Here is a 23,499-nt window from a genome sequence, read left to right as displayed (position 1 = left end):
AATAAACTTTTAATTATTAACTTAATACATTCTTGGTGAATAAAAGTATTAATTTCTTAAAAAAAAAAAAAAAGAAACAATAAAAATGTACTGACCCCAAACTTTTGAACGGTAGTGTATGTAACGATGGAAGAAATGATTATGATTATGATAATAATGGCTGGTTTTTACACCTCAAAAAAAATTAAAACATTTAACTTTAGGCTCTTTTCCTGGTTTGTCTAGTATTTTGTTATTAATAAAGAAAAACTCTCCCAAAGTGTTCCTGGGAAGATTCTTCCCACCACACATCTGCAGTCAGAAGCAGGTTTTCCCAGCCACCGCTGAACATTCACCCTGACCTCTCGTTTCCAGCGGCTGATGGAGAGAGAGAGGCCGGCGATGTGGCCTGTGATTTTTATGGAGTGATTTAACACTCGGCAGCCATGCTGGAAGCTTGTTAAGGGCGTGCTGGAGCTGCATTCGGGAATTGAGAGGCCTCTCTCACCTGCTGCTTTATTAGATGGATCAGTTTCAGGGGCCGTCCTGTTTGACAAAAGTGTGGCGGTTGTTAAAGTTCCTGCACCGCAGACGACTTGTGGTTTTGAGGGCTTGGAGAGGTGATCAGTCAGGGTATCTCTCACTCACTTTTTCTTTCTCGGCACTCCTGGCTGTGATTCCCTGGAATGCCGATGAGAGGTCTGGAGTAAAGCCAGGCGGAACCAATGTAGAAGATGTCAACAATAGAGCTATGTTTAGAATGACCTTGTCTAACTTTGGTGGGATTGTAATGCAAACCAGAATCAGGCTGGTGCAGTGTTCTGAAAACACCAAATCTAGAAAGGCTTTTTTTAATTTCACACTTCAGTTTCACAATAATGCTAAATAATTTCCTAATATTTACAGTGGTGTTGTTAGAGATATGTTCTAGTGGGTAGCTAGGACATTTTTTGCCTATCTATCTTATTAAATTTTGCTGAATAAAAAAAGTAAAAAAAAAAAAAATCTTATCCCAAACCTTTGAATGGTAGTGAAGTACTCTGCTGTTTGAGCTACAGGAATGCTATACCTGGTTTCTAGAACTTTTTAGATAGTTTTAGATCATTCACTTCATAAAGTACTACTATTTTCTATTTAACCTGTTTACCTAGTCTGTCACCCGACTAACTCTTGGGTTGGGCTTGTTCAGATGCTTTGATATGTCACTGTCTTCTTTGTATTTTCAATTGACTTTTTCCGGTAGTGTTTCCAACTGTACAGATGTATGAGAGTATTAAAATATAAATAACTGTACTTGTATATTTAGTTCTTTGAAGGTAAGCATTGTTTCTATTTTTATTTTTATGCATTTGTTATTATTTCTATAACTGCTGTTAAAAATGCATTTAGAAAATTATTTAATTTATAATTTAGCATTGACACCAGCAATCGTTTACATGGCAAACCGTATATCTTCAAGCCGCTGTATGTCCAGTAAACATTTAGTGTTTTATTGTCCCACGGAACACAAGAGTGTTTGCCTGGGATATTTAATAAGTCCTTATAAAAGTCACCACAGTCCTCAACATGCCTGTAAGAGAAGGTGATGGCAGCCTTTAGTGCTTAATATCTAATGAATATATGAATAGACAAATCAATACAATATTCAGTGTGGTTTGAAAGGATTTGGAGTAAGCTGAACCTAAGCTTCTGTAGACGCTCAATAATTTTGAAAGATTAAATCCTAATGTCGTCATTTACAGTCTAGCCAGGAATGTTCTCATTTTTTTTAAAGGGGTCATTGGATGCTAAGTTCACTTTTACATGTTGTTTGAACATTAATGTGTGTTGGCAGTGCATGTACAAATCTACCCTATAATGATAAAAATCCATGAAGCGGTTTTTAATTAATCTGTAAAAATAATATTCCCTTTTTCAAAGCGAGCCATACTCAAATGCCTGTCATTGTGGCGTCACACCGACAGAGGCCGCTCCCACCATAGTTGATTGACATGGGTGTTTTACCTCAGATCAGCTGTCAGAGTGTGTCCTCTTTGTTTCGATGCCAGAGTAGGGATGTAAGTTAGACAAAAATATCTCCGATTGAGGTGTTGTGTTGTTGGATGTAATAATGAATAGTGCTAGTTCGTAAGTTTAGCGGCTAAACGCGGCTAATGTAAACAGCCACATCTCTCCACAGAGAGAAGAGAGGGGCAGGGCGAGCAGAGCTAATTTGCATTTAAAGCAGCCTCATCCAGAATGAGATGATTTTAGTTGATTTTGGCAAGGTAAAAAGGGTGTTGTTTTACACAACCAAAGTATATCATAGACTTTTCATTAAGACCCTAAAGAATCATATTAACTTGTGGAAAATGGGCATCCGATGGCCCCTTTAAAATAGCAACTCGGTTATGTAAGTCACAAGAGCAAAAAAAAAAAAAACCTGTCCTTCGAGAAGGAAATGATCTTACCATCTCTGTGAGACGCCCAATCCACTGGAAGGAATGCCGGAGCTTACAGAGACATCCTCACTTGTGCTAAGTGATTTTAAGAAAAATCAATCAAGGACTTCCTGTTTTATTTCTTCTTCAAACAACCTATCACTCTTATACCAAACACTACTGGCGTTGAATGCCAGCGCATTACCCATGTGTTTACTCGCGCTCTGGAAGTTACGCGAGTTACGCTCTGGAAAGAGGCATACTTCAGTTTGGCAAGATGTATCCAGTGTATACTTTACGCTACACTGGATACGATGTCTCTGTGGTTTGGTAGATACGCGCCATAATCTGTGATTTTTATAGTTGTTGTCAGGTCTTTCCCTGTTTACACCTGCTTGTGGTTGCAGCATTCCACAGAATTTCTGCTTCTGTTCAGCAAAACCCTACTGTTGACAGAAGAGATGATGTTTTCTTGCCATGGCTTGTTGTGGGCGCGGGGCCCTCCAAAACTGCTTCAAAGCCGTTCGCAGGGCTCAATAGCTGCTCCTATTGTTGGGTTATATCAAAGGCACAGTCTGCTTATTTGAACAGGTGACTCCCATTAAGTCCGATGACCCGGCTGGCTGTTTGCCAGCAGTGCTGCCGTGGCTTCACAAAGCTCGTCTAGTCGGGACACTAATACCTGATGATCTCAGTGCCAGGTCGCAGATTGAATAATTGCTGAGCTATGGCACTCTGTAGGTCTCCTGAGTAATTGTTATAGGAGAAGCTGGGGGCCACTGTTCCCCAAACGCTCGTGGAGGTCAGGATTTCATTTGTCCACTTCCTTTGGGCTTGTCCAACCTGGATGGCCTGCTTCACTTTTAATGAAAGCCGTCTACACTACCGCCATCAGTATGCAGTGATGGTACATTATAGGTATTGGGTCTGAACTCATGATTATGGAAAAGATGATTTCTTCACATCTGTTGTAAGATGATATAAAAATGTTCCATGCATTTTTCATGATGTAAACTTGGATGTGCAGACTCATTTGTCCATATCATAATGCCATCTCTCTCTCTCTCTCTCTCTCTCTCTCTCTCTCTCTCTCTTTTTCCTTTAGCAAGGAACAGAGGGCTTCTGGAAGTCTGTAGCACACTCTGTGCCCCGGAAACCCTCAGAGATACGGATCCTCAACCCCTACTTCATACAAGAGGCTGCCTTCCAGTTTATTGGCCTTCCGCAGAACAATGGCCTCATGGGTAAAGGGGTAAGCAACATGCTTGTTCAGTTTCAGCACTTGTCATTACGTTGTTTACATTAAGCACATTAAGTGGAAAAAAAACCCTGACTCTACTAGAACTGGTAACTCATTGAGAATAACTGTTGGACTGCCTGGTTTATTGAACCAAAATGGCAGCCAATGCCTTTAGTCAACCTTATGTTAATAGGGGTCACAGGAAGCCTTAGACACGTGTTTCCTCAATTAGTCTGTAATTACCATAAAGATCACCATAGGTCAAAGGTAGCTTGACTAATCCAATGGGTGGGGAGAGCTTATGCTGTGTATTTTGTCAAAACCGGGACCAAGCTGTGTTATAAAATTATCTTATCCAGTATATCCAGTGTGTAATTTGATTTAATAAAAAAAAATGCCAGTATGAATAACAAAGGCCACTAACAAGTTGTATTTTCCGTCATACCATTATTTTTCTGGACCACTTGTTTTGTGTTGTGGGATGCTAGAGCCAGTTCCAGCAACTTCAGCTATAGGCAGGAAAACTCCTTGAATGCTAGAAGATTTTTTTTATTTTAGATTTTAATTTAATTTTATTTATTTTTTTACAGTTTAGTTTCTGAATTTGACATTCATTTTAATTGAGGTAGCAACTGGGTGTAGAACTGCTATTTTAAGAAGAATTAAAATTCATTGAAATTCTAAGAAATTTTCAATGTTTCTTAAACCTTTTAATACTAACATCATTTTTGCCAACTGTGTAAAGTATTTAGTTTATGAATTTCAACATATTTTAATAAATGTTATGCTTTTTTTTTCAACCAGAGTAGAAGAACACTTCATTTACCATTACCTGTGTTAAATTTCATTGAATTTCCACTTTGTTGAATTCAAATTCACACTCAGGAGATGGCGTCTGTTTGTTTTTGGTTTTGTTTTGTTTTGTTTTGTTCTTATCTTTCTGTAAAACTTATTCATTATCAAATCTGTCTGGATTGGAAAAAACAATCCTTATCCAACAGCGAAATTCATTGGTTCAAAGAGGTAGGAAACCTTGTAAATAATTTAACATGCTAAATTCTACAATTAAAATGCGTCAGAAGTGATATGGCCCCACTCAGAATCCACCCCCACCTCCACCCCATTTGCAAACACATTTTATTTAGAGATGGGTGTTGGGTGCGCCATAGCCTACGGGGATGACTGGGAATCGGCACTGTCATAAAAGGAACTGTGTGACATGCCTCAAACCTCAAACACAGGCTATAACAAAGGGTACTTGCTTATTAGGAGCTCATAAACAACACGCTTTCCTTTCAGACTCAGGAAATTGAACTTGAGAACGTAGATAAATGCCATTAGCGTCATAGCTTGATGAAGCTCTCAGCCATCCTATCATGGCATGAGTAGAGACAAGGGTCTGTGTGTGTGAGAATGGCCACCTCCTGAAAACTCAGACCTCCTCTGAATGGTGGAACATGTGCAGTGCACGTGGAGCAGAGCCCAGGCCCCTAAGGTTTGCATTGGTAGGGGGGCAGCGCAGGAGGGAAGCTGTCCCATACGGTACTGATCAAGGTGGGATACATTTTGACAGCCTCCTCCTTTGAGCACTCCAGACACCCACCTGCTTAAGGCTCTGTACACTGACACAATCTTAATACTAATCGGGTGTGTGTGTGTGTGTGTGTATGTGTGTGTGAATCAGACCCCAGGGCACAGCAAGCTAATGATTTAGAATGGTTGACTCCTCCAGGGAGATGAGGAAGTGAAGGTCTGCCTCCTGAAATTGGTGCGTCAGGGGTGGGGGTCTGTTTAAGCAAATTGTTAATCACACGCAGCTCAAGATAAGTTAACAACTGCGGAGCAGAACTAAGCCAGAACTCCTTCAGGCGCAATGCCATCTCAACCTCAAGGAAGCGCTGGACCAGCTCAAACCACAGACAGCGATGTTAAATAAATTCAAATATAGCACAGCAAGCAGTTATTCATGCTTCATTTGTGGTTTTGCTCATGCTGACATTAATGACATGTTTAATATCTTTTATTTTTTACAGAATCATTTGTCACTCAATTGATTTTTAATTGCGTATTTAACTTTTTTGTCAAATTTATTTTCTATTTTATAAATATATCTCTTTAAAAATAAATCTTTTTTAAATGCCTTTGTGAGTGTGTATATATACACCATTTCACAAAATCATTCATTCATTTTTTTTCAATCCAGTTAGTGGTCAAAATGTTTTTGTATGCTAAGGCTTAAAGCAAATACAGCCTGTGCTTGTGATGAGATTTGTCTTGTCGTATACACAGTCCATTCAATTCAGTCTACAAACTTAAAATATTAAAATAATTTTTATTTGGTGTAACACTGTCAGTTTTAATGTTATGACTATAGTGCTTATGTACAACAGTGTTTTAGAGCCACGTTAACGTAAAGAAAACAAACATGAAACTACGAGATATAAGTTGTAATATTTTGAGAATAAAGTCAAAATGTTCAGAGAATAGTCGAAATGTTCCAGGAATTGTCGAAATGTTCAGAGAATAAAGTCGAAATTACGAGAATTAAATTGTAGCAATTAAAGTTAGAATATTTTGAGAGTACAGCCTGCGCATCCAAATGACCTGGATTGGGAGCATCGGGAGAAGTTGTGAGGCCACTGGCATTTATTTGAATATATGTGGGATTATTATCAGAAATCATACCATGTGTTATACTCATAGGGACAATGTGCTTGGAAATAATATTTCACGTCTTAAATTGCATTCATTATTTGTAGTCTGCCAGCTACCCAATAATAGCAATAAGCTTTGTGCTTTTGTTACTTTTAATATAAAAAATCTGTTAATTTTTATAGCGAAATAGAAACAGTGTGTCTTGCAATAATTTCACTCTCTTTAATCCGGCAGGACAGATTGCTGTATTCATGTGAATCAATCATCTTTTCGATTACAATGAGACATTCGTTTCATTAAGTTGTACAGCTGTCTTTGTGAAAATTCCACCACCTATTCCGCAAAAACATCTGTGGCATCCAATCTTTCATTCCTCACATGTAATTAAAAACAACAACAAAACATTATTTTAAGTGGACTCCAACTTGTTACCATAAGTTATATTGATGTCTTTTCTGAGGTATATGAGTGACTACTCACTAGTGTTGCTTTCGTCAATGAAAATTATGACTAAATATCGTCGTCAACGAACCTTTATTACATGACAAAAACAAGACGAGACGTGACGCAATGTAAATGCTGGTCATGTGACGATGACTATAATTAAATGTATAATGCAATATTGTTGACGAATAAAAACGAGAGTAAATGTGGTTTATAAAATAAAAACTATGCTAAAATGTCTCTTCATTTCCGTTGACTAAAACGAGATGAAACGAAATGTTATAATGTTATTTCGTTTTGTTTAGTCACGTTATTATTATTATTTCGCAGTATTTCTGAAGTGAGCTGCATCAGGTCGTACTGCGCAGATGCAGGCGACATCACTTCCTCAAGCCCCATTTGCGGCATTATTTAGAATACGACAACAAACAAGCTAAGTTACCTGACTGACTGACTCCATGTGTACTAAGCATCAGTGTTTGGAGTAACGCATTACAAAAGTAATAATATTACAGTAGTATATTACTTTTTGCTGTAACACAGTAATATAATGCATTGCTAATGAAATTTGGGTAATACTATTATTCGTTACAATCTCAGTAATGCAAGTTACAACAACATGTTTTAACTCACTTAAGTGGTGAATTTACCAACACTGCAAAACAGCACCAGAGAAAAAAAAATCTGCGTATAAAATATTTGTCTATTGCCTAGTCTTACTTCTGTGGATATTCTGGTGAAAGTAACTCAAAGTAGTGTAACGCATTACAATTCAGAGACCGTAATATTGCAGTGTAACTAATTATTTTTAAAAGACAGTAACTAGCAATATATAATGTATTACATTTTTGAAGTTATTTGCCTAACACTGCTAAGCATCCCTTGTTGGCCAAATACTGTAGCTAGTGTATTGTCAGACTAAAATAGAATGTTAATTGACTAATACTAGACTATGTCATCAGTTTTTGTCGACTAAACCTAGACTAAATTGTCTAAAACTAGACAAAAATAGTCATGGATAATTCTGACTAAAATAAGGCTAAAATGCTCAGACTTTTAGTCGAAACTTCACTAGACTAAAAAGAGTATGAACATGACTAAAACTAATAAAAACTAAAATGACATCTTCACACAAAGACTAGACTAAAACTAAAATTAAAACAGGCCGCCAAAAACAACACTACTATTCACAAGCTGTTTTATTCAAAGTGTAATACAGTAAATGATTGGAAATAATATTTAACATTCATTCATTATTTGTAGCGCGCCAACCACCCAGTAATCACAATAATTGAGATCTTTGTTGCTTTTAATATAACAGCTCAGCTTTCAAATTCTGTCAGTTTAATTACAAAATACAAGATATGTGTTTTTCCTCTTTATTTCAACTTTATAGCGCAATATAAATGTGAAGGAACATCAGGAGTAAAATAAAAAACAGTATAGCCTAATTTAATGAAACCAATGTCTCACTGTAAATCAGAAAGATGACTGATTCACAATTGCGCTTAAACTGAGGCGAATACAGCGATCTGTCATGCCACATTAAAAAGTGTGAAAAACACATTATTGTAATAGACATATTGTTTGTATTTTGCTATAAAACTGACAGATTCTGAAAACTGAGACTTTGTAATATCTTGTGATGGACTAATGTACTCTTAAAATATTATAACTTTAATCTCGTAATTGCTACAATTTAATTTTCGTAATTTTGACTTTATTCTCAAAATATTTTGACTTTATTCTCAACATTTAGTCTTTATTCTCATAATTTTGACTGTTGTCAAAATATTTTGACTTTATTCTTAAAATGTTATGTCTTTAATCTCGTAATTTTATTTATTTATTTTTTTACGCGGCACTACAACACCACCGTACTTATGGCATGTTAGCACGTTATGTATAATTATACAAGCAATAAACTGTTTTTTCTTGTCTGTTATCAGGTCTACATATCATTTGCATCAATATTTGGTCATTATGATTCACAAAATAAGCACAAGATATTGTATTGTGGTTTAGGGTAAGACCATGTAAAACAGTGCAGCTCAGTGGACATTCATATTTTTTTAACTAGACAACATCTTGCATGTTAAGATAAAAGTTAATGCTGCATCTTTTTGTAATCTAAAAATTTGATAGATGATAGAGTTGTACTTATTTCCACAGAACATTCCAACGTTGGGCACCGTTGCCATTACAATGGCCCTTCATAACTGCGATGAGGTTGCTGTTGCTGGATTTGGCTATGACATGAGCACCCCTAATGCACCCTTGCACTACTATGAAACGGTCAAAATGTCTGCCATAAAAGAGGTAACAGTTCTGTTTTGTTTTTTTTGTTGTTGTTGTTGTTTGTTTTTGTTTTGTTTTTTTTAGTGTCAAGTTAACTTATAAAATGAAATGTATGCCAGTACTGTGGATTTTTTTTTCTTGAGGATTTTTGTTTTAATGCATAGACAAAACATTGTTTAACTGTTCGCTTTATGGAAAATTACAATGATGATGTCATCAGAATGTCCTGGACTACTTGCTGTTTTATTTTTTACCTCAGATCAGTCCATATAAAGATAACTTTGTTGTTGTGTTTTATAAATTCCTCTCTGCCCACATTTGCCATGGCTGTAAAAGCACACTCATAAAACAGAGCTGTTAACGCATAGTTAGCTCCTCACTGCTCTGGCACCCATCCTTGTCGAATCACAGTCAGGTACCATTCATGCAGAACTGTCTCCCTGCTGCCTATATTCTGTCAGTTTAAGACTTCTGTGCTATGTGATTTAGTCTTGCAGAAATGGGATTTAAGCTGTTGGCCTTGTATAGTGAGTACTTCATACATACTATAACAGTATAGGCTATTTGTCTTTGTAGGATTTGACAGGAGTCTTCATCCTAGCTGTGATGTGAGGGATTTATTCCAAGACTAGATTGACTATGGCTTTCAGTGGTAATGCCAGGATTAGAGTAATCAGTTGGTTTACCAAGTTGTTGCGGAAAATGTAACATTTACATAAAAAAAATTCTGTGAAAGAAGACTCTACTTTCTGTTCATCCAAGATTCCTGAAAAATATAAGTATCCACAAAAATATTACAATTTAAAATGTTAAAATGCAAAACTTTTTTTTGCTATTTATATATGTAACCATTTTTACTGTAATTTTTATCACATAAATGCAGCCTTGGTTATAGACTTCTTTCAAAAATATTAAAACATCTTACCGATCTTAAGTGCAGAGAGCCGTTTCTCTAACTATAGAGGCATAAGGAAGAGATTGTTTCAGATCCTCTCTCTTTAAAGCAGTTTGGCCTAAGGAGGCTCTTAACCCAGCATTCATTTTGGCCTGTGCCCTTTTCTCTCTTATGGAGAGTGAAACTTAACTCTTGGATCTGCTGTTTTTTTGTGAATGTGATCCTTCACAAGGGCTGACCAGGCTGAAGCAGACAGCCCCGAGACTCTGACGAGATGCTTTTGGCTTAGTATCACAGCCCCAGCAGGCCCAGAACATCCTGTCAGGGGCAGTTGTGGGGTCCACCCATTCGGACCAAGAGCCTCTCAAAGGAACCCAAAGCTCTGGTTTCATCCAGCATTACCAGGCCTGTAGGTCCTCTGCTGTGGGGCTCTGTTTCTGAAAATCACGCTGAAGAACAATAGGATATTAAAAGAAAACTGGAGAGGATGGTTTTCACAGGAGTCAGTACAGCTCTAGTTCTCTGATCCCAGAACACACTGAGTCCCTCTGCTGTGACTCAGAGATCTGTTATTGTTGTAATAAAAGACACTAGTAGATGTGAGGTGCTGTGGATTTAAGAATCACTGTAGCTGTTTTTGGTCATGGAAGATACTGACCTCCACCGAAACTAAACTAAACTAAACTAAACTAAACTAAACTAAACTAAACTAAAATAAAATAAAATAAAATAAAATAAAATAAAATAAAATAAAATAAAATAAAAAACTTAGCAATGCTTTCCATTCGCCATTTCCAAATGTCTTTTGTAATATGTATATATGCTGGATCTGTGTGGTTGGATAGATTTAAATGCAACTTTACAGCAATTATCCATAGATATAATGTTTCTAGGGCACACTGAGCAGTATTTTTTTTTTTTTTCTTTAATCCACTACATGAATTTCTCAAGACGTATTTAAACTATCCGTCACCCTCAGCAGGGTAAATGGTTTCAGGTCATTGTCGTGTAATTTTTCTAACTCAATATTTCCTGTTTAACACTGTTCACCCCTTTAAAGCTGCTTTGGCACAATCTGTACTGTATAAAGCGCTATATAAATGAATGTGACTTGACTTAAAGAGTTCAGTATTACAGTGAAACATTAGGAACAGTTCAGTTCACTTACATCAGCTGTAATCATTTTCAAATTGGGCTTTTGTCTTGTCACCTGATCCACAGTCTCTGCCATTTTAATCGTGTTCTAGCATTATAATAAAAAAATAAAGTTTTACAGTGTCACACTTTGTACCAGGTCATGTAAGGATTAATATACAATAAATTATATCACTTTATGAGCACATCTGTAACTATTTTGGCAAATTAGTGGCTAATTTATATCATTTGTACCTTTTTCATACAGTCTGCTTATGCCTCAATAATGAAAGATAATTTGGTAAACAACAAGAAAAAACTGTGAACAGGTTGCATATGTCTGTCAGTCTCATTGGTTATACATTCTATCAGTCACACACCATTGCAAATGTGCAAAGATAATAATGTGATATGCCCTTGCATATCTTAATAGATGCTTCTTGTCCAATTTAAGTAGCTGTATTCACCAAATTCAATGCTGTATTCACCAAATTCGAGGCAAAATCTCTGCTTCCAAGTCTAACATTCTTGATGTAATGAGAATAAAAGGGCATGCTGAGAGAGTCTGTGCTGTAAATGCACACAAGTTGACCACATTCAGATTACACTCTGTTCTGTTTATGTCTTTCCTACAGTCATGGACTCACAACATCTCAAAAGAAAAGGAGTTTCTCCGCAAGTTGGTGAAGGCCAACATTATCACAGACTTAACCAAGGGGATTTGAACTTCCCAAGATGGGTGCCTTATTAGGAGGACTCAAAAACGCAGAGTCCTGAGAAACCCTGGACCAGACAACACTGAGGAGCATGATTTTAGAGGTGGGAGCGATGGCTCAGTGAAGATGCACATGTGCCTTCTAACCGACAGGCTTCCTCTGAGTGGGACGTTGAAGGTTTCTTGAATGTCTCAGAAGACAATCCTTGTTTGAGTGCAGATGGAAGATATCAGAGACTTTGAGTTGACCAACACACAAACAGCGCTTGAGGAACGAGTCGTAACATTAACTGATTGTGCCAAATTTACCTCTATCGCAGGAGATGCCCCTCCTCTCCTGCCTGAATGTATTAACGGTGTAAATATCAAAGATTTTTACAGTGCATTTTAATGAACTGCTACGGCCCCTGGGGTTCTGCCTTCACACGTGATTCTCCGTCCAGGGCAATCAGTGCATATCCTGCCCTAGTGTGAGGAAGGGCAGAGGCAGGTCTTTGATTCAGCCCTTCTTCTGAGCACAGGAGGCTCTTTATCTCCTGAATGTGAGCTTACTATGTTACAGCTTCTTTTGTCTAAGAAAGGAGCTGAGTCTCTAAGTTATTTATTTTGCTGCACAGATGAAGGAATTTGTTTTTTGAAAGCTCCCTTTCCAAAATTAATTATGAATACCACAATGTTCTATAGGTGGGACACTGAGTACCTATTAGGGGTGCACCGATGCCACTTTGTTTCCAGTCTAATTCTGATACCTGAATTGTTGAAACTTGCTAAATACACACAACTTAATTAGAAGCAGAAAACAGGCAAACACGTATGTATTACATGCTACTGTTCAAAAGAGTGGAATCGTTTTTTTAATCTTATAATTAATCTTATTCACCTAGAATGCACTAAATTAATCAAAAGTGTCAGTAAAGATTTTAACATTATTACATTAATTCTGTTCAAATTTCAAATAAATGTTTTCTTTTTTATAGTAGAGCATAAGAGATGAAAAAACCTCATCATGTGCACGAATGTAGTAAGAACCACAACATTTAGAAACTACAAATTTCAGCAAAACACAGGCATTTTACATACAGATTATGCATAATAATTGGTAACATTAGGACATCTCAAACAGGGTTTTACCGTTCTGACTGCCGAAATCAAAAATGCTAAAATAAATAATGACAATTGACACATATTCTGTGCTACTGTTCAAAAGTTTAGGTTCAATTTTTTATTTATTTTTTTATTCATTTTATTTAACAATGATGTATTAAATTGATCAAAGTGGCGGTAAAGAATTTTCCGTTGTTAAATTAGAAATTCAATTTCAAATAAACGCTGTTTAATATTTCATATTACTGTTTTTACTGTATTTTTGATTAAAAAAGAGCATAAGAGACAGCTTTAAAAAACAAACAAAAATAAAAAAAACATCCAGTGTGCCAGTTTGAGCAAAAACACAGCAGCAAGAACTACAACATTCAGAAACCGCAAAAAACCTAGGCAAAGTACAGTCCTTTTAAACAAAAACAGACATTTTATATAAAGATTATGCATGACATTGGGACATCTCAGTCAAGGTTTTTACTGCTCATACCATTTCTGTGAAAATGTAATGACTTAAATGCCCATCCTTTTTGTAGTTAGACAGTAACAACCATGGGTAATGCACAGTTTCTGATTTAAAAGTTCCCATGTTATCCATATCTGATCTTACCAAAAATGTCTGTATCGAAGCTGATACGATCCAGGTATTAGATTGGTGCATCCCTAGTAAATATTCAAGACAGACCTCAAAATCAGCTGATGTTATGGTACACTGCCATCCTGAAATCTGCCTCTTTACTTTCAAAAGGCAGCAGTTTGAAACCAACACACTAAGGAGGACTATTTTTAAGTTATGAATTTTTGTACTATTTTTTTTTTTTTTTTCCTTTTACTTGATTCAGTGCATTATGGTTTTTGAGCTGTGAGCTTTCAGAGAAAGCTGCAACATGGGCAGAGTCCTGGAAACATACCATTGCACTAACCAACAGAGTTTCATCATATTATGCTAAAAAACTACACAATCATAGATGTGCATTATATCTGGTACTCGGCTCATCAAGCAGGGAGCAGTCTCCCGTCATCCTGACGGTCCAAAACACATTTGAAAGAGTTCTTTACTCTTGTAGAAAGGTGCATTTATACTGTGCATTATACCACCAATCAGCATTATTATAATGATCATTTGGAGTTAGAAAGACAAGAGTATTATTGTTTATATATAAATAAAATATATAAAATACCTCTTTAAGTTTTAATAAAATAAATGTGCTGGGCAGTTTGGCTCTAAACTGAAATTTTCCGACTATGTGTCTTATCTTTATCTTTCTGTCATTTTCAAAGATTCTCAGGAAACAGTTAATCATTTTGTTCTTACACAAGTCAAATCTAGCAGTATCTCAAAGATCTGGTGTGCCTTGCAATAAATCACATTATAATAAATCAAGAACAAACCATTGCATTTCTCTTTCAAAGACTATCCTTTATCTGTTATAGCAAATATCACTGACAACAAAACATTATTCAATACTAAAATTGCTGGTAGATGTAAGTGAGTATGAATGTGTGTTTCTCTGTGTTTTCCCTATGATGAACTGGCCATCCGTCCAGGGTTTCCACAATGTTTCCCCAAGGCGCTGGGATGGGTTCCAGCATCCTTGTGACCCTACATAGTGCAAGCGGTTTGAAAAATGGATGGATGATGTCATTCACAGATAATAGTTTTGAATTTGTGCCATTTGTTAAACTAATTTTTAACCTGCTCTTTTTAAGTTATTTAGTCCATAACAAAGTAAAAATAAAAACTGAAGGTATATTAAAAACTGTAAACTGTAGGTATACTACATTGCCTATCAAAAGTTTAGTGACAATAAAAATCAATCAGTCAATAATAATAATGTTTATTAGCAAAGACACTTTAAATTGATCAAAAGTGATGAAGACATTTATAATTTGACAGCAGATTTTGGTTTCAAATAATGGTTGTTCTTTTGAATCCTGTTCTTTTCATCCTGAAAAAAAAAACAGTTTTCACAAAAGTATTAAGCAGCAGAACTGTTTTTTTTTTTTTTTTTTTTTTTTTTTTTTATATTGGTGATAATAATAAGAAATGTTTCTTGAGCAGCAAATTTGAATACAATGATTACAAGTATTTTAAATTATATTTTAAATTATAATATTTCACAATATTACTATTTGACTGTTTTTGGTCAAATGCAGTCTTGAGCATAAGTGACTTCTTTTTAGGTACAATTTTTCTATTTAATGTATTTAAAATGGGAACATTCGTCACCATACAAACAATTGTCATTTTGTATTATTATTATTATTTTCCCATTCATTTTTTTATTAGTTTTAACTTTGTTTACTGTGTAATGTAAAACTAATTATGCAATTGATATGGTTGGATGTTGACAACTAAATCAGTTAATTATTCACCTTACTGTATCATAATTTGACCATGAGTGGAGTCATAGAAGCAGGTTTCACCTCATAGAAATAGCTCTGCCAGTGCTGGAAAAACAACAATATAATTGTTCTTTGAATATATTTATAGCCTACTGATTGATTACTGCTGTGATGCAGAGCCTAAACAGAAGTGATTAATCACTGTATTATTTAGAGTAGACCTTCCTATGATGATGGATTGGGATTTTCCAGGGGGGGAAGTAGATGGCCAGGACTCAACAGAGCATCCTGAAGCAACTGCACTCAGAATGACCTGCTGTCAAAACCGCAGCCAGATCACAAGTCAACCAGGACATATACAGCGCTATCTAACCTACAGGCTTGTTTTTAAAGCTTAGTACTGAAAACAAAAAAAGAAGCTTCTGGAGAAAATACTTGTTCCATGTTACTATCTCAGTGTTGTGTGAGAAAAATGGTTTATAACAGTAGTTTGTAGAAATCAAACAGTAATGCACAATCTTTCAGATTTAGAATAGTTAACATATAGGCCTGGTTTCACAGACGGGGCTTAGACTAAGCCAGGTTTAGGCCATAGTTCAGTTAGGATATTTAAGTAAATGTAATAAATGTGCTTTAGAGCAAACATTAATAGTGTGCATCTTGAGACAAAACAAAGGCACTGACATATTTTAAGATGATCAACAGTAGAAAATGTGATTATGAAATATAAGCATAGGGAATCAGTGTGCAATGACATATGATTGGCCATAAGGCCCATGCAAGTCAGTTTGCAACATGATATACCCTCAATATAATTTAATGTAGGTCCCCATCATGCTTTCAAAACAGTTCTGATGTGTGAAGGCGTGGACTCCACATAACATGTGAACATGTCCTGTAGTGTCAGGCATCATGACATTAGCAACGGGTTATTTCAGCCCTCCAAGTAGCGAGGTGGGTCTTCCATGTGATCAGCACATCCCATTGATGCTCAATCAGATTGAAATCTGGGGAATTTAAAGCCCAAGGCAACACCTTGAACTCTTTGTCATGCTCCTCAAACCATTCCTGAACATTTTTTGCAGTGTGGCAGGGTACATTATCCTAATAAAAGAAGCTACTGACATCAAGGCACACCATTAAAGGGTTTGCAACAATTCTTAGGTGGGTGGTACGTGTTAAAGTAACACCCACATGAATGCTAGGACCCAAGGTTTCGCAACAGAACATTGCCCAGAGCATAACACTGCCTCCGCCAGCCTGCCTTATTCCCATAGTGCATTCTGCTACCGTCTCTTCCCCAGGTAAACAATGCACAGGCTCACAGCCAGTCACCTGATCTAAAAGAAAACGTGATTCTTCAGACCAGACAAACTTCTTCCATTGCTCCATGGTCCAGTTCTGATGCTCATTTGCCCATAGGTGTTTTTGGCAGTTTTTGGAGAGGGGTCATCATGGACACTATGTAGCCCCATACGCGGAAGTGTTCGGACACCTTTCTATCGTGGATTAATTGTTTCAGCAATTTCAGCTCTAGTAGCTGTTCTGTGTGATTTGGACCACACAGGCAAGTCTTCGCATCTTGTGTGCATCAGTGAGCCTTGGGCAAACATAACGCCAGTTTACTGGATGTCTTTCCTTGCAACACTTTGGGTAGGTACTAACCACTGTATGCCAGGAACAGCCTACGAAATCAATGATAGCTATTTCACCTGTCAGTGGTTTTAAAGCAAATGTGCAACCTTACTAATAACTTTTCATTTATTAAAAATAATTTTTCTAACTCTTCTTTTAAATAATAAAAATTGTCAATTGTTCTTTTATGGTGGTTGGTAAATGTTTAAGCAAAAATAGCTTCATTTACAATTTAGATCCATCAGGACCTTCTGAAAATAAGTGTCAACCAGGGAGAAAAGCTTTCCCTCACTCTACCAGAGAGAGACTGTGTGAAAGTGAAGTGAAGGATAATATTGCTTTATTTGATTCTCTCCTTCGCTCTATTTATTTTAATGCTCAAGTGCATTTTGGACATGGATCTGATTTCATCTGTGGCTCTGGAAGATCCCCTCTAACAGTGGGACATGCTCTCAGCTGGGCTTGAGGCAGGAAGAGCGTAGTGGTACAGCTGCTGGATGTTATAACTGTATTCTGATAGGGTGACACTCAGGCCCTTTAAAGTGACTGCGGTAATGTATGTCTTGCTGTAAATACAGGCTAGTAATATAACCTTCAATGTTTTGGCATGAAAACTCTCCTCTGTATTCTGGCAGTTCGTTTTGAGGTGTCTGAACAGTCCCTTTGCAACGACAAAATCCAGACTACAATACAAGCTCTCACACATTACTGATGGAGTTCAACAATTCTCAAGGAGCCACCCTAGAAAACTAACTCCCATCATTTGACGCTCTTGCACTCAAGACGTAAATTCAGCTGTTTCCTTCTCGATAAGCAATCCAACCCATGATTCTCTAGCTGATACCTCATAAAAGGTGAGCGAAACAGCCTATAAATTGTCCATCAACCACAGAATGTCACACTATTGGGCAATTACATTGACTGAGGGGTCTGTTCACTTAACGTGACATGTGAGATTGGTGCATATTGTATGTTAGTCTGGAAGCTTTCAGCCTGAACATGTTCAGAGTCAAGTGAATACTAGTTGGAGTTGCAGTATTATGATCTCTTTCTAAACACCACCACATTTCTTCATTTTCATGCAATGGCCCACGCCTTCCAAAAGCAAGTTCCATCAGCCTGACAGACAAAGCTAGTCATCTAAAGCTGTTCTAACAATCTTCTCATATGACTTTATTGGCTTTTTTTTTTTTTTTTTTTTTTTTTTTTTTTTTTTTTTTTTGAAAATTGTTACATTTTGGAGTCTGTGAAGTCTGTCTGTCTTAGTAAGCAGGTTTTTCTGAGCAACTGTGTAACTGTGGAGAAAATGTGAATGTAAAACAAGCCGCTTGTGAAAGACTTTTAACTGACCTACACATCTGGAACCATGTTCCTTATACCCTGCTCTTGAGAATTAGCTAAATAACTTTTGGGATAACTTGGCATAAGCTCTGGTTCATGCCGAAGGAAGGTTTCGCTGCCGGCATAATAACTTAAAGATACCCAGACGTGCACGTGATGATAAGCATTTTGTGAACCGGCGGATTAGCTGAGCTTACGTGTCTCCCACTTTTTATGTGAATCTTTGAAGAAAAAAATGATCTTGATTTTACAGCATAATTAGAATAATCATGTGCGGTTAAGAAAATATGGGTTTTATTGTGGTTTTATAGGAAAAAAATGTTAAAGGAAGAAATGCCCATCTGTGCGCCACTGTTGGGCTGTTCCATTTGTTTTGCTTTGTTAGAGATTGTTCTGTTAGATGTGGCTGCAAACAGCTTAGTTTTCTACCCTCACTCTGTTCATGACATTTACAACCTCCAATTGGGTACAGCATGTTCTTACAATGCTTGGAGGACTTAACACAAATGTACATAAACAAACAATTAAAGACCAGGGGAGGAGCAGCCCAACCTGACAGTAACTGCAGTAGACATACATTACAAAACATGTTTTGTACTGCATAGTTCCTATGTAAAGGAACTCTTTTTTTTTTTTTTTTTTTTTTTTTTTACTTGAAGCAATAAGTGTTGTAGTTGTATCTCTGGAAACGTGTTTCTAAAAAAGAACGTTAACTGTGAATTTCAAATCTTATCTTTTTCTGTCATTACAATATTCTTTATTATTATTACAATATTAATATCCAATTAGGGGGTTATTAAAATATGATTTTAAATCTCAATTGAGACTAAATCTAATAACATGGTTTTATAACTTGTAGTTGTAATTTTAATGTTGCATCTTTATAACTAAAAAGGTGACTTATCATTTTACATTATGACTCACATTTGAAATTTTGACATAGTTTCTCACAAAATGACTGTATCTTGCAATTAAGATTTTACAAATAATGTGACTTTAAATCTTGAGATGCTTATATGACAGGTAATTTTAAACTTTTTTTTTTTCTTACTCTGAGGCATAAACAGCCTTCCACAGGAAACCGGTGTGGTGTCTGTGCATTTTTGTTGGAATTTAGAGGATGTTCAGTAGGGTAACCCTTCAGTATAGTGTTGAACCTGGAGCTAAAAATTGGAGTTGTGAAGGTAAACAGACTGCACAGCTTGCTCGCTGAGAGCAGTGATGCTGTTGGGAGGGGATGCATGACAAGTGTCAGTTGTGTTTGTCATAGCTCAGTCACCCTTGATAGTGTTTGAGCGGTTTGTTTACTGGGTGCCTGTATCTGTTGTTCATGTGCTCATCGGCTTAGCCGTGAGTACACACAGGACGTGTTCTTCGACCCTACACAATGGTGCACATTCACATTCATCACTCAAGCAGACAGCAGCATATTATATCATAAAAGGTTTGTACTCAGGGCTTTTATTAATTTTTAGCTATATTCTTTTAGTAGTGAATTCATTTTCATGCCCAGTTGACAGTTTATTATTTTGATGCACTGAAGGGATCTATGTATGTATCTTGTTTTCTTTCATCAAGATAAATTTGACATTTGGTGTCCTCCAGCTGTTTAATAGCCAGTAATCAGCTATTAAAAACATTGTACGTAATAAATCTTTGTGCTATAAAGAGCACAAATGAATGAGCAGCTGAGCACCGCCTCAGGACATTAGAAAAACTGAAATGTTCTAGCTTGGAAAATACCTAGAGTGCACCTGGTGAAACCCTGTTTGGGACATGCTGTGGTGCTCCTGAAAAGGAACTTTGGGAAATCACGACGGCTACATACTCAGCAATGTTATCTGTTTAAATCACATTGCCATCCACTGTGGCTCAAGCAAGAGTCATCTGTGGTTACAAGTGAGATTTCCCAATCAATCTTTTTGCACGTGAACTTTACACTGTTTATGGATCATCTGTAGAACCAGCGGTGATTCACATTCCTCCATCCCTTACTCATTTGTGTGTATTGTTGGTTTGCTCTATAAATAGAGTTCAGGAGAACCTCCCAGAATTTGTTTTAGTGTTTTGTGAAAGCCTAAAGTGAGCAGGGCCCTGTTTGGCCAGTCTTTATGCTTTCAGCCTGGTGTTTGTAGTGGAAGGAGTGCCAAAGTTAGCGCATGTCTGCAGGTAGAGAGAACTCCACTGAAAATTAGATGGACATTTGAGGTGGAGAGGATGGGCAAAGGGGTTTCGCAGAGCAAAATTCTTCATATGTCTGCCATCTATGCGGACATATCGACTGTCAAAAGCAGTAGTGTCTGCTCTTTGAAGTGTCTTTTTTTAAAATAAGTATTTGCTGGAATTTGACTGTATGAAATATGATATAAATCATGATGTGTAGAGATATCCAACAGTCAAATGTAACACACACACACACACAAAAAAAAAATATATATATATATATATATATTTAGTCATATTTATTCAGGAATTCAAAAATGACCTAAACTGACTGTTTAGGAATGATACCATGTAGTCGATATTGAACCTGACCAAAAAAAAAAAAAGAGCATTCTGTCATTATTTACTTACCCTCAATGTTAGGCAGTATGTGAGGGGCTGACAGTCTCAGTCACCATTCACTTGCATAGCTTTTTTTTTTTCCATACTATGAACATAAAAGTTAGGCAGAATATCAGCCTCAGTGACCATTAATGTTCCACAGAAGAAAGTATATGGATCTGGACGAAACATGAGGATGAGCAAATTATGACAGAATTTTCATTTCTGGCTGCCCCTTTACCTAGCTATTTCGGTACCCATGGGTTTTTTAAATCATTATTATATTTTTTTGTATGTTTGTGAATCAATAAATCGACAAAAAGGAATATTAACTCAAACTTGCGCGTGATACCGTTTGCAAATGCTTGTGTTTTGTCTATTCTACGCAACGATAAAACGTTTTAAACGAGTTTCTAACAGTTTTCTTTTTATTATTTTGTGTGTGTGTGTGTCACAAAGCAAGGCAAGTGTAGAAGCGTTTCTCACTTCTGACACCGGGTGAAAAACGTGTATTTTTATGTTTATATATTGCACCTAAAACGTAGGCTGTTGTATCATCATTTGTCATGTTAACACATTTCACTGTTGTCGTGAAATGTGGAAAAATAGCAGATATCTTTTTTGATACAACACTTTCGAGTGTATTTTATTGTTCGGTATTAGACGTTTGGACCTGGTAGCATTTTACAACACATTGTCAATATTATACATTAATATATTTACAAGACTACTGTCAATAACAATGTGTAAGCTGCTCCAGGAAATAATTACATATTAAATTCATGTTCATCAGCATTACTTATTTAATGACATAATGTAAAGAAAAAATTGCTAAGGCTATTAAATATAAACTATTAATTCATAATTTGCATTAAAGTTTTGTTAAAATAAATAAATAAATAAATAAAGGTATTAGCATACGGTAGACAAATTAAATGTCGTGTTTGAATTTTATGTTGAAATGTCCAGTCTACTTCGTCCTACAGAAAATAGAGCTATTAACGTTTCTTGAACGTTGACATTATTAACATTATATTTTCATAACTTAACATTGTTTGTTTGTAAAGTTTCGCATCTCGTTACTGATGAGGTTAATGAAAGGATGGATGTGTCCGCTCACCGCTCAAATTCACTCTCTAAGTCTCTCTGCGGGACCATAAATCACAGCTCTAGAACAACTGTGATCAAAATCACATTGAGGCTGATGATTCAAACCAAAGCGGCGTATGGAGTGGTTTTCTTTCCATTATTATAAGTCTTCAATGGGACACTGTCATTAATAAAGTTTCAAACATTTGTTAACACGGTAAGCTGGAGTTGAATTATGGAAGGTATTTTATATTAAAATGATGACAATTTTCTTTATTTGGGAAAATGAAAAGTTTGGACACAAATCAATATCTGCGTAATAATTTGTAGCTGTTATCGTTACTAATATTATTTCTATAATTATTATGATTATTACTGTAACTGCTAAGCCCGTCATGGTCACTGACTTTGATTTCCATTCCTCTCAGGATCATCTAATGAGGTGCTCTCAAAAAGAAGAGAGAGAGGCTTGGCCACGGAGGGAGGCGCCTCTCCGTCTTTCTCGCCTTTGAAGAGTTTGTTCTCTTGCATTTAGAAGAGGACATACCCGTGAGAAAGTCAGTTGCTCGAGAATTATGTTGCTTTAAAGAAGCGCGTGTGGATTTAACCAGAGAAGACACGCTCAGCTGCCTACGAGAAGAGCGAGGCTGTAAGGATTTGGCACGTTTGCGCTCAAGCAGTCCATCAGGGAACGCACGGTAACCCGCATAACTTAAACTTCCTATCATATCAGCTGCCTTTTAATTGATAGGGGTTATAGATTAGCAACGGCTTGGATCTTCTTCAGACCTCTGTAATATGTCCCCTCGGGCAATAAACATTAGACGGCTGGTGTGTAATTGAAACTTTTACTAGGCGGGTGTCATCAGGTGTGGTCTGAGAGGCATTGTAACCTACCTGTCATTCTGTTCTCACAGCCTGCTGAGCGTGTTCTAGCAAATGGTTTAGTTTATCGATTATTCATTTAGAGAAATTAACAATAGCAGCAATGGATGGGCGGAAAAGCTGTCAAATATTGTTTTTTGGAGGAGAAATTGGATGTTCAACACCATTATAGCATAAATAGTGAAAGTTGGCATTAAATCACTCTGGTTAAAGTGAAAGTCGTTTCCACTTTAAAGATGTTTAGTTCGACAAAAGGGTCTTTTTCTTAGGGTAACGTTCCGCTTTGCCTGCTAATTTAAATTTTGTTAATATTTTATTGCATCCCATAGATAAAAAAGAGAGCTATTTACAATAAAAAGAAAACTATTAACATTTGTCTCTAACAACAAACTCATCAAAAAAAAAAAAAAAAAAAAAATCTAGTCGCTTTTGGGTTGACTTCATGGATCTAAATTACCTAGAGTTAATGTATGTTATTTTATGTTTAACATACATTTCAGAAAAGTCAGAAGGCTCAGAGTTTTTCCAGTGTGAACTTGGGGTCGATTTATTCAAATTATTTCAAATTTCAGATTCCACTGAAGGCTTGGATTTCATTTCTTTGGGCGCTCATTTCCATTTTCAGGACTGTCATTCTGGAATCTTTGCTTTCAGACCAGACCTGGACTCCTGTCGCACCTACCTCAATGACATGGCCATGTGTGTTTTTGCATAGCATACATGCTTTGTATTTAATTTTGCCTCACTGTAACTAGAGCAGTGGTTTTCAGTTGGGGTCCTA

General features: G+C 36.5%; 1 protein-coding gene across 4 annotated transcripts in view; it reads left to right on the top strand.

Annotated features, from left to right (window-relative positions):
- The window catches only part of st3gal3b (ST3 beta-galactoside alpha-2,3-sialyltransferase 3b), a 59,074-nt gene extending 44,797 nt beyond the window's left edge, over nt 1–14,277 (top strand). For all 4 annotated transcript variants that reach the window (XM_051094362.1, XM_051094354.1, XM_051094349.1 and 1 more), the window contains 3 exons: nt 3,505–3,651; nt 8,911–9,057; nt 11,701–14,277. In XM_051094362.1, the coding sequence (XP_050950319.1) occupies nt 3,505–3,651; nt 8,911–9,057; nt 11,701–11,790 (384 nt within the window). In that variant the 3' untranslated portion in view covers nt 11,791–14,277. The remainder of the gene's footprint in view (nt 1–3,504; nt 3,652–8,910; nt 9,058–11,700) is intronic.
- Nucleotides 14,278–23,499: the final 9,222 nt, after the last annotated feature.

The sequence above is a fragment of the Labeo rohita genome, chromosome 2 (assembly GCF_022985175.1).
Source record: "Labeo rohita strain BAU-BD-2019 chromosome 2, IGBB_LRoh.1.0, whole genome shotgun sequence".
NCBI lineage: Eukaryota > Metazoa > Chordata > Actinopteri > Cypriniformes > Cyprinidae > Labeo > Labeo rohita.
The sequence above is the reverse complement of the archived record's forward strand: the minus strand, read 5'-3'. Positions and strand labels throughout refer to the sequence as shown.